Source organism: Gorilla gorilla, chromosome 11 (genome assembly GCF_029281585.2).
Source record: "Gorilla gorilla gorilla isolate KB3781 chromosome 11, NHGRI_mGorGor1-v2.1_pri, whole genome shotgun sequence".
NCBI lineage: Eukaryota > Metazoa > Chordata > Mammalia > Primates > Hominidae > Gorilla > Gorilla gorilla.
Window position 1 is genome coordinate 29,707,874 of NC_073235.2, and position 12,215 is coordinate 29,720,088.

The window sequence follows — 12,215 nt, forward strand, 5'->3', positions numbered from 1 at the left end:
CCAACTCTTGGGCTCAAGCAATTTGTCTACCTCGGCCTCCCAAAGTGCTGGGATTATAGGCATGAGCCACCGTGCCTGGCCAGTATTCCATTATAAAAAATAGGCCGGGTGCGATGGTTCATGCCTGTAATCCCAGCACTTTGGGAGGCCGAGGCGGGCGGATCATGAGGTCAGGAGATTGAGACCATCCTGGCTAACACAGTGAAACCCCGTCTCTACTAAAAACACACAAAAAAAATTAGGCCGGGCGCGGTGGCTCACTTGGGAAGCCGAGGTGGGTGGATCATGAGGTCAGGAGATTGAGATCATCCTGGCTAACATGGCGAAACCCCATCTCTACTAAAAATCCAAAAAAAAAAAAAAAAATTAGCTGGACATGGTGGCGGGCGCCTGTAGTCCCAGCTACTCGGGAGGCTGAGGCAGGAGAATTGCTTGAACCTGGGAGGCAGAGGTTCCCTCTGGGAACCAAGTGCAGTGAGCCGAGATTGCGCCACTGCACTCCAGCCAGGGTGACAGAGCGAGACTCCGTCTCAAGAAAAAAAAAAAATAATAATAATAATAATTAGCTGGGCGTGGTGGCTCATGCCTGTAATCCCAGCTACTTGGGAGGCTGAGGCAGGAGAATCGCTTGAACCCAGGAGGCCGAGGTTGCAGTGAGCCAAGATCGTGACATTGCACTCCAACCTGGGCGACAAGAGTGAAACTCTGTCTCAAAAAATATATAAGTAAAATAAAATAAACATTTACTTCATTCCCTAGTATTGGACATTACTTCTACATTTTCACTAGTTACAGACAGTGCTACAGTGAATATTCTAATATGTATATACCTTTGTACATTGTCTTGAAAAATACCAAGTACTGGAAAATTTGAACTAAATGCACTACAAAAAGATGTGTTATCAGCCAGTTGTGATGGCTGACGCCTGTAATACAACACTTTGAGAGGCTGAGGCTGGAGGATTAATTGAGCCCAGGAGATTGAGAGCAGCCTGGCTAACATAACGAGACCTCATCTCTACAAAATAAAAAAAATTAGCCAGGCATTGTGGCATGCACCTGTAGTCTGAGCTACTTCGGGAGACTAAGGCAGGAGGGTTGCTTGAGGATTGAGGCTGTAGTGGGCTATAATCATGCCACTGCACTCTAGTCTGAGCAACAGGGCATGACCTTGTTTCTTTAAAAAGAATTAAGAGATATGCTATGCCAGTGGTATGAAATTCAAAACATAGAGATGTAAATGAAGAGAAACTTTTAGCCATACACTTCTGTCCTGTATTACTCATGATTTCTTCCTCAAGGCAACTACCGTGTGTGTGTGTGTGTGTGTGTGTGTGCACGCATGTGTGCATGTGTGTGTATACAAGGGCTGGTCAGAAGGTGTTACATTTACAATTATTTATTTTTTTAATTAATAACTTTTTTTTTTTTTTACAAATGTTTATTCTTATATGTACAACAGGCTTCAAGACAACACTTCATTCCAGCTATAGGTGGCAAAAGATGCTATGGCAGGGAATACAGATGTTTAAATATGAATGAAATCAAGGGTCACCATCTCCTCAGGCACAAGGCACAGCTTACTTGTTGCCAAGTTTTTTTTTCTTTTCTGTTTTTGAGATGGAGCCTCGCTTTGTCACCCAGGCTAGAGTGCAGTGGTGTGATCTCGGTTTACTGCAACTTCTGCATCCCAGATTCAGGCGATTCACCTGCCTCAGGCTCCTGAGTAGCTGAGATTACAGGCGCCCGCCACCATGCCCGGCTAATTTTTGTATTTTTAGTAGAGACAGGGTTTTGCCATGTTGGCTAGGCTGGTCTTGAACTCCTGACCTCAGGTGATCCACCCGCCTCAGCCTCCCAAAGTGCTGGGATTATAGGCATGAGCCATTGCACCCGGCCCAGATTTCTTAATTTCACCTGCAGCCAGGGGGCCCTTCCCCATAGCCTTCGATTTTAGCTCCTATTTTTGTTTCTTCTGCTCCTCTTTTTGTTTCTGCTTGAAAGTCTTACCTTCCTCGTCCATCTCCTTGGCCTGCTTCTTGGACTGTTTCAGCAGCACCTTCACAGCCAGACATGGCGCCTGCCACGCCTTCCCCAGGCCCTGCAACCCTACTTTTTTTTTTTTATATATATATATATATTTTTTTTTTATTATACTTTAAGTTTTAGGGTTCATTCTCAGTAAACTATCGCAAGAACAAAAAACCAAACACCGCATATTCTCACTCATAGGTGGGAATTGAACAATGAGATCACATGGACACAGGAAGGGGAATATCACACTCTGGGGACTGTGGTGGGGTGGGGTGGGGGGAGGGGGGAGGGATAGCATTGGGAGATATACCTAATGGTAGATGACGAGTTAGTGGGCGCAGCGCACCAGCATGGCACATGTATACATATGTAACTAACCTGCAACCCTACTTTTAAAATTTTTATAGACTTTGCCAAATTCCCCTCCTTGAACTAGATGGGCTTCTAATTGGAGTCAAGTAGATTTATAATATTGACCAAAGTTGTATACATGGGCCAACATGTACAGTGAGCCATCTAATATCTTTGTCTTTTGATTTGTATGGTTGGTTCATATGCTCCTTATTAAATAGCTACAAATAATGTCTAATTGGAATTATTTAGACTTGAATGTGTATATTTGATTCACATCTTTTATCTTGAAAATGACTTCAGGTTGGGCACGGTGAGAGAGGATCTCTTGAGCCCAGGAGTTTGAGTCTAGCCTGGGCAACGTGGTGAAACCCCATCTCTACAAAAATACAAAAATTAGCTGGGTGTGGTGGCACATGCCTGTAGTCCCAGCTATTTGGGAGGTTAAGGTAGGAAGATCCCTTGAGCCCTGGAGGTCGAGGCTGCAGTGAGCTGTGGTTTTGATTATACTACTACACTCCAGCCTGGATGAAAGAGCAAGACCTTATCTCAAAGGAAAAAAAAAGAAAATGACTTTAAAGTATACTTGTGTGTTAAATATTTTAAGTTTGATGAATCTGCACATTTGCACAGTTGTTGACACATGGCTCTGAGATCACCTTCAAGAAGTGTAACTATTTCTGTAATATTAGCTGTGCAAAAGGGAAGAATAAATGACAATGATTTCTTACCCTCTCATTGTAATTCTGACTCTGGAGATGTAAGGTTATTTGGATGGCTGAGATTGAACAAAGATGGAAGTGGTTTTTATTACAAAGTATATTAACTGCTTGAGAGAAGACCTTTTGCTTTCTTTTTTTTTTTTTTTTTTTTTTCCTTGAGACAGAGTCTCACTCTGTAGCCCAGTGCAGTGGCATGATCTTGGCTCACTGCAACCTCTGCCTCCCAGGTTCAAGTGATTCTCCTGCCTCAGCTTCCCAAGAAGCTGGGATTACCGGCACCTGCCACAATGCCCGGCTACTTTTGTATTTTTAGTAAAGATGGCATGTTGGCCAGGCAGGTCTTGAACTCATAACCTCAAGTGATCTGCATTCCTCAGCCTCCCAAAGTGCTGGGATTACAGGCGTGAGCCACCACTCCTGGCCTGGGTTTGCATTTCATAATCACTTTGCATTAGCTTTGTGAGTTTGAGTAAGTTATTTAACCTTTCTGTGCCTTAGCTTCCTCATCTTTACAGTGAATGTCAACAATATCTGCCTCACGTTGTTGATAGAGGTAGAGATGCTGTAGGTGATGTGCCCAGGTATACTTGGCAGTGACAGGGACCAATAACATAGTAACTTCTGTCTTAACTATTATTAGCACAGAGGAAGCCATTTATAAAGTTAATAATTTTTTGGTTCCTAATGAATTATTATTGCTAAAATTTGCTTTACACTCCCCCCTCAACCTCCTTTTTTTTTCTTGCAGGGTGAACTGCCCCATGATCAAGATGTGGTAGAGTATATCATGAATCAGCCAAATGTTGTTCCACGAATCAATTCTAGGATTTTGACAGCTGAACGAGACTACCTGGATTTAACAGCGAGTAGTAAGGAGCATTTCAGGAACAACCTTATGCTTTTTTTGACTTGTGCTTCAGAATCTTTACATTTTTCAGATTTTAATATTCTGATTATCTTCTGCAATGTTCAGAAGATAGCCCAAGATTGTGACAAAATTTTATGTGTAAACTCTTTGCACCTTTAGTTCATAATATGAGTTTCTAAATTCACAAGAGTTTCCTCCTAAAGAAGAAAACATCTTCTGAGCAAAACCCTGTGAACTTTGAAAAATATTTAGTGCTATTTAAATGCCAACTAAACAGACAATAGATGATGAGAATGGACCTGGATTGTTCGCTCCTCTAGTCATAAAGCAGTTCTCTTTCTTCATCCTCATTCTAGAATCAGTCAGCCATAATGTCAACAAATATCTCACTGAATTTCACTCTGAGAACTTAGGAAGGCCTTTAGCAGCTTCATCAAGATATGATGTATATGCCATAAAACTCAACCTTTTAAAGTATACAATTCAATGGTTTTTTTAATGAAAAAAACCCCACAAAGTTTGTGTAGTCATCACCACTGTCTAATGATACATCATTACCATCACCCCCCAAAAATTCCCCAAAATTCCATGTACCTATTAGTAGTCACTCTCTGTTCCTCCCTTCCCCTATCCTCTGGCAACAACTAATCTACTTTCTGTGTCTATGGATTTGCCTATTCTAGACATTTCATATAATTGGAAGCCTTTTGTGCCTGGCTTGTTTAATTTAACATGTTGTTAAGGCTTATGCATGTTGTTGTGTATGTCAGAATTTCATTCCTTTTTATAGTCCACTTTATGGATAGTCCACATGTATCTGTTCCTCAGTTGGTGGACAGTTGGCTGTTTTCTGCTAGAATACCTTATAAGAGCCAAATATGTTAAGCCCAGGTGCAATTTGTTCCTTGTGCCTTCCTCGAGATTCTGAGGCCTCTTCAGCAAACACCTGGAAATAAGATGGAACTGTCATCACTAGCCCATGAAATCTCACTGGGGAAGGAAAGATGTGTGTAATGAAGTCATAACCAGCTATTTATTGTTATAGTTGAGTATAATGAACATATCAATCTATTTATGGTTGTTAATGTAATGCACTATCTCTAATAGACTTGAAACTGAAAGTTTGTTTTAGGTAGAGGAAAAATACATGTATATACACACACACACACACACACCCCTATACATAAGCACACACACACTGAGGAAAAAGTGTAAATATAGGCTTATATTTGAGAAGGAAACTACCCAGAAAGTGAGCTTTTTCTTCACAGCCGGGTTTTCCTTTCTTCCCTGAAGTTTCAGTAGAGCAAGGTGAGCGTGTTGTGGCTCTTCATCCTAAGTGTTAATTATTGTTTTCATCATTTTTATTTAAATTTGAAGGGTTGTCTCTGGAATACACATGAATAAGGAACATAATAGCGGTTTTGTTTTTGAATTTCCTTTTCCATTGAGTGTTGCAGCAATGAGCTATGAAACAGTGCTAGTCCACAGTGGCAAAGTGCCACCTGTCAGCTGAACATAGTGCAGACATCAATTAGGAGGCTCTGGCATCCTCTTGACCTGGTGGTGGTGGCACTGTCGCTCAGGTTTCTTTGGCTTTGGCTGTCCTGGAACCTTTTTAGTAGGATACTAATTTTTACCGGCATGGTAAAATTTTTAATTTTATACTAATTTTTATTGGCATGGTGTGCTCTCCCTTCCCCCACATGATATCATGGACCGTGTGTGACTTATTTTCTACTGTTTTCCTGGATAGTATTCTATGGATAGTAGGTGTTCAGTGTGCATTGTCGAGTGACAGTGTAGATGGATGAGCATGTGCACAGATGAATAAATGAGTGGGTAGGCAGGCAAGCTGTGTCTGACAGACTGTGATGAGAAGACTGACATTTGTAGAGGGTGCAATAATGTTTAAGATTGGGGAGATTGTTAGAGACAGAGAGTTTACAGTACTAGGCTGGAGACCATTTTGTAGCCTGTAAGAAATTACTGGGTAGTTTAGAGCAAGAGAATGACTTGATGAAACTGGAATTCTAGGAATAATAATTTGAGGGAAAATGAATAATGAGGATTGCCCTTTGACACTAATTGGAGAAGGGACATATGCAAAAAGAGTGAAAATGACCTTTTATTTCTGTTAAGGGTTTAAAAGGTGATATTTTGTTAGACCTGAAAAATAAAAATCAGTTTTCTTACGTATTTTCTCTTTTACCCCTGCTTCCTCTGTAGGAACAGGAAGAGCTTACTCCACTGGTTGGACTAGGGAAGGGAGAAATGAGTTAAGGGGATCTCTTTGAGATTGTCCTCCAGTTGACAAGTGACAGGAATGGGAATAGGATGAATTCAGCCATTAAACTGACGCATACTTATATGATAGCTGTGTGAGATATGTATGTTTCCATCAACCTTGTTTCTTTGATGTGTGACTTCAGTAGGGATAGGGGCCATGTTGTGAAGTTGTTCAGTAAACATGGAACTTAATATACTTCTCTCACGCATTTCTATAAATCTTATATTATGATCAAGTCAGGTTGTCAGTTGAATATTAAGAATAGATTGAACTGGAACTAATATATACGTATTTCATTTTTTCTCCCAGATAACTTCTTTGTGGATGATTATGCTAGATTTACTATCTTGGATTCCCAAGGCAAGACTGCTGCTGTAGCCAATAGTATGAACTATCTGACGAAGAAAGGTAATCCATTTGAGGCTTATTATCTTGCATTCAACATTTTTTTGAAAGTATTTGCATATTCATCTTAATGTGCAAATTAAGAGAAAAAAGGGAAAGAGACTTCATAATTTTTCTTATCTCTTATAATGCTTTGAGTCTAGAACATATCTATTTAAAATTTAATTCTTTGTATATTTGTTGAAAGTATACATTTGTTTAAAAATTCAAATGTCTTCATAAATTTTGTATTACCTGTTTTACCTTTTGACTAAAGTCAAAAGGAAAAATATTTCATAGTTCAAATGGAAAAACATTTGTGATGTAAAAATGGGTTAATGAATTAAAAATGACTGTACAGGGTTAATATTATTTTGGGGTTTATAAGATAAAGTTGGTTTTAGAAAGCCTTGTATAATCTTTGAAGCTGATTTTATGCAGAGATATTTATTTAGGCTAAGATTGTGTAAAATGATGCCCTGTAGTGGCGGACAGATTCTGTCGCCCTCGGGTCAGTGCTTCAAAAAAGCACTGGCTGTTATTTTAAGTCAACTATTTTTACCGCCTTTTTTAATCCCCGCTGTGGTCTCTCCCCGAGAGAAGTTCTGGGTTCTCAGCTATATGTAAAGTACAAGCAATTACTCCATTTGGTTCTTTAAAGAAACTGTTTCTTAGGGTACTGGGACACGTCATGACACCAACAGGACTAAGCAGCAGGAAGAACCATAGACTGTGTTAGCCATTGTTTAGACTTTCGATTTTTACAGTAGGCATTCATTCCAGAAATGATACTTTTTTTCTACTCTTTTCTCTTTACCTTTGTTCAGGAATGTCCTCCAAGGAAATCTATGGTAACTTAAAACTTCAGAATGTTCTATTTCTTAATTTTCTTCTTTGGTTTCAGTGACCATTGTAATTTAGAATTTATCAACACTTAATTGTACTGCTTCTGGAATCTGTGGGTAACAGGAAGCTATATCAATGTAGATAATTTTTTTTTTTTTTTTTTTGAGACGGAGTCTCATTCTGTCACCCAGGCTGGAGTGCAGTACCATGATCTCGGCTCACTGCAAGCTCTGCCTTCTGGGTTCAAGTGATTTCAAGTGATTCTCCTGCCTCAGCCTTCCAAGTAGCTGGGATTACAGGCACCCGCCACCACGTCCAGCTAACTTTTTTATATTTTTAGTAGGGATGGGGTTTCACCATTTTGGCCAGGCTGGTTTTGAACTCCTGACCTCAAGTGATCCACCCTCCTCGGCCTCCCAAAGTGCTAGGATTACAGGCGTGAGCCACTGCACCCGGCCAATGTAGATAAATTTTGTATAAACATTTGTAAAGAATTAGTTTCAGAAAATTACAAATTAGTATGATTAAAAATGACAGTATGTTACCCACATGTTCAAAGGCTGTTTTTCATTTTACATGCTAACAGATGCCCAGACCAGTGCATTAATCAGTAGAATTAATCAGTGCATGTTCCTAGTCTGTAACTAAACTCTGTGGAAGATTCCCCTGCTTTCACTATAGTAAAGGTTTATGACTTTTTCTTCTATCTTTATTAAGCTTGTCATTTTCTTCTTTTTGCATGGTTCTTACAAATTATTTGGTCAATTTCATTTTCAGAATGTTGAAACACAGAATGTGCTTCTCTCCTCTGACTCAATTAGCTGTTTTTGTTTTTCTACAGATGATTCTTTTATTAGGCCAGTAACTTTTTGGATTGTTGGGGATTTTGATAGCCCTTCTGGACGGCAGTTACTGTATGATGCCATCAAACATCAGGCAAGTATCTATGACTTCATTTTATATTTTTGTTTGTGGCTGTAGTTGTCCTCATGGGCTTCGCTGTGCGGCTAGGATTGTTCAGTGGGAGTTGGGAGTCCTGCTTTCTTAATGCTCGAGGGAACGGAGCATTGTATCTCTAGAGATCTGCCAGCTCTCAAGAAAAGAGATCTAAGACTACAGTATCCAGGCTTTGTTGAACGGGATAGATTCTTACAGAGAAAAAAATAAATAGGGAGATCCTCATCATAGACAAGTTTTATTGCATACCTGTTCATGTTCTTGGAGCAGAGTTGCTCCAACAATTGTGTTGTGTACTGTATCGGGGAGATACACGACAGAGGTCTGGACATGGAGGCAGTAGCACACAGGAATGGTAGTGGGTGTGTTTAGTAGAAGTAGATCCAGATGCACTGAGGGATACACACATAGGTGTTCTGAAAAGATATGCTGCCATTAATAGTTGGGCTTGAGTGAGTGGCAATGGCAGGTGGTTGGGAAGCAGCTGATTCTTCTGGAGAGTGTCATCGTTAGAGGATGAGATGTCAAAATTCTTTTTCCTGGGCTGTTTCAGTTTGCATCTTCATCCATACCTCACAACGCTCCTCATGGTCCCCTTTCCACCCTGTACCTGGGACGGTTTACTGAAATAAAGAAATATCCAGGTGGTTTCAGTTTTACTCATATGCTGAGTTCCTTTATTGTTCAAGGAGTGGACCAAATGCTGTGGTCAATTTGAAGTTAGAACAGGGCAGTTCTAGCTAAGGGCGATAGTTGTATGTGAAAGGCACTCTAACACAAATGCGTAAATCTTCAAATGGTAGTAGGGTAGGAGAATGGGGAAGGAGAGTTGCATTTTTTAATAACTATTTTAATTGAAGTAAAATGTAGGTTCACAAGAAGTGCTCAAATCATAGGACACACAGTGTCACAAAGAGAACACACTCTTGTGACCACCACTCAGGTCAAAAAATAGAGAATTCTCAAGTTCCTGAAAGCCCTCCCACACTTGTGCCCACCCACACTTGTGCCCAGACACTACCCCTCTTCCCTCTTCTCATATTAAATAGGTTTGCCTATCTTTTAGTTTATTAAAATGGAATGTTATGCAATTTCATTTGTGTTTGGTTTCTTTACCCAATCTTTTGTAAGATTTATTCATGATGTTACAAGTAGGGGTATAGAGTCCTTTTTCATTCTGTAGTATTATATCATATGGCTGTACCACAAAGTTTTATTTGTTTAAGCTATTTGAAGGACAGTTGGGTTTTTTGCTTGGTGCTATTATAAGACTGCTGCGATGAATATTCTTGTATGTCTTTTGGTACACCCAAATATAAATGTCTATTGCTTATGTTATTGGTACAAGCCCTTTTTTGGCTTTGTGTGTCCTGGGTGTATTCTTCCACTTGGATTCTTGTGTTTTCACCCAGGGAGAGATTGAATTGTACTAGGGATGTGGGAAGGCTGTATGAATGAAGAAGGGTTTGAGCAGAGCACTGAAAACACTTCTAAAACAAGTGCGTTAGAAGAATACAAAATGTGTGGCATAAGAATATAAACTGTGTTGGGTAAAGATAGGACTCTGAGGGTCTGTAATTTATGCTATATTTACCGGGAAGGTAAGAAATGAAGTTGGAAAGGTGGGCTGGGGGCCACTTCATGTAAGGTTTTGAATGCTTGATGATGGCATTTTTAATTTTATTTTGAATGAGGAGGAGAACTATCTGAGACTTTTTTTTTTTTTTTTTTTTTTTTGAGACAGAGTCTTACTCTGTCATCCAGGCTGGAGTGCAATGGTGCGATCTCGGCTCAGTGCAACCTCCACCTCCCAGGTTCAAGCGATTCTCCTGCCACAGCCTTGCGAGTAGCTGGAATTACAGGCGCCCACCACCATGCCTGGCTAATTTTTTGTATTTTTAGTAGAGAGAGTTTCACTCTGTTGGCCAGGCTGGTCTCGAACTCCTGATTTCGTGGTCCGCCCGCTTTGGCTTTCCAAAGTGCTGGGATTACAGGCATGAGCCACTGCGCCTGGCCTGAGACTTTTAAGAGAGATATTATTTGCTACTTATTGAACATGACTGATGTTAATGCTGCTTTTTAAGTTCAAAAATATCTACAATATGACTCCCATTTCCCATTTTGTGAACAGAAATCCAGTAACAATGTTAGAATAAGCATGATCAATAATCCTGCCAAAGAGATAAGCTATGAGAACACTCAGATCTCCAGAGCAATCTGGGCAGCTCTCCAAACTCAGACTTCCAACGCTGCTAAGAACTTCATCACCAAAATGGCCAAGGAGGGGGCTGCAGAGGCCCTGGCTGCAGGAGCTGACATTGCGGAGTTCTCTGTTGGGGTAAGGCTCTGAGCCTCTCATGAGGCTGCCCCATTTTGTCTGCCACGGAAGCTCACCCACTGCAGCTTACGTGTCCGGTTCATGATCACGATTTGTCATTTTAGTCCTGAGTCTCAGGGAATTTTTTTTTTTAATTTGGAAGATTCCCTTTATTACTTTTAACCTTGCCTAGCTTTCATGTGGTGCCTGATTTGAGTTTTTGTGTGTTTTAAGTATGGGGCCATTTGTTATGCACAGTTTTTAAGAGAGACAATATGGCTTATTTATAGAGCAAAAAACGGAGATTTGAACCACTTATAGGTTCAAGGCTTATATGTTCTTGATGTGTTTCCAGAATAAGCCTGTGTTTATTCATTTATATTTTATGTTACTTATTTTTTTGACACAGTTTTGTAGTTTTTAAATTTGTTACAGAATGATGAGTATACACTATTTGACGTTTCAGTTAGGAAAACAGGCTGTCACTGGAAATGAGCAGGATTTAAAAATGCAGAGTAAAGGAATGATGAATAGTCTGCTAGTCGAACAAATCACAGGAAAAGATAAGGAAATAGCAGTTACTCTAAGTAGTAGGGAGATGGCGGGGAGACTGGAGAACTGGCACATCTTAATGTTAATTATGAAAATTAGTTATTACTTTCCAGGGAAAGAAATTTTTATGGTTTATTCACTGTGTTTATTTGTTTATATGGTTTGCTTAGTAATGACTATTTTTCCTTAATAATGATTACTTTCCTAGGGAATGGATTTCAGTCTTTTTAAAGAGGTCTTTGAGTCTTCCAAAATGGATTTCATTTTGTCTCATGCCGTGTACTGCAGGGATGTTCTGAAGCTGAAGAAGGGACAGAGGGCAGTGATCAGCAATGGAAGGGTGAGGATTTGTCAAGCTTGACTTCACATTAGATCCGTGAACAGTCTTTGCAGCATTCTCCTCTGAAGCTAGTAAACTCTTCAGACAGAGCCACTCTTTTTTCAAAGGTGATTGGGGCTTATGAAGTGCCATTGATGTTTCTGCCTCCTATTTCCAAGGAGCTGTGCTTTTTGACATAGACAAATATCCCCATATGGAGCCTTCCTGCTGTCGATTTGTGTCCTGCCATTGTGCGAGGCGGTGAGAGTGTGGTGGCTCTCAGAAAGTCAGTCAGTACGGACTTTGACACATAAAGTAGCCTTTGTTGTTTTTATTCAGGTAGAATTAATGAAAACTACGTTACGATTTTATTTTACTTTGGAGTTTGCTTACTGTAACATACTGTGATGTACACAGGTTTACACTGTGTCCTTGAGGAATTGATAAGTAAATAACTACAAGTATTTGTTTTGGGCTTCACTTTGTATTATTTCACTGATTTTATCTAAACATGTACCTGTCTCAGGTCTTTAAGATGTTCTGGCGTATGAGGTAGCCTGAGGACGCCAGAGGGT

The 12,215-nt window shown here is 40.0% G+C and overlaps 1 protein-coding gene across 8 annotated transcripts in view; it reads left to right on the top strand.

The window, feature by feature from the left end:
* Window positions 1–12,215, top strand: part of UGGT1 (UDP-glucose glycoprotein glucosyltransferase 1) — a 107,123-nt gene that overhangs the window by 60,404 nt on the left and 34,504 nt on the right. For 5 of the 8 annotated variants that reach the window (XM_055380694.2, XM_031008668.3, XM_055380692.2 and 2 more), the window contains exons 19-24: window positions 3,856–3,976; window positions 6,575–6,673; window positions 7,477–7,500; window positions 8,337–8,431; window positions 10,584–10,790; window positions 11,530–11,661. In XM_055380694.2, coding sequence (XP_055236669.1) covers window positions 3,856–3,976; window positions 6,575–6,673; window positions 7,477–7,500; window positions 8,337–8,431; window positions 10,584–10,790; window positions 11,530–11,661 — 678 coding nt within the window. The remainder of the gene's footprint in view (window positions 1–3,855; window positions 3,977–6,574; window positions 6,674–7,476; window positions 7,501–8,336; window positions 8,432–10,583; window positions 10,791–11,529; window positions 11,662–12,215) is intronic. The other 3 variants (XM_055380696.2, XM_055380693.1, XM_055380695.1) reach the window with 1 other exon arrangement.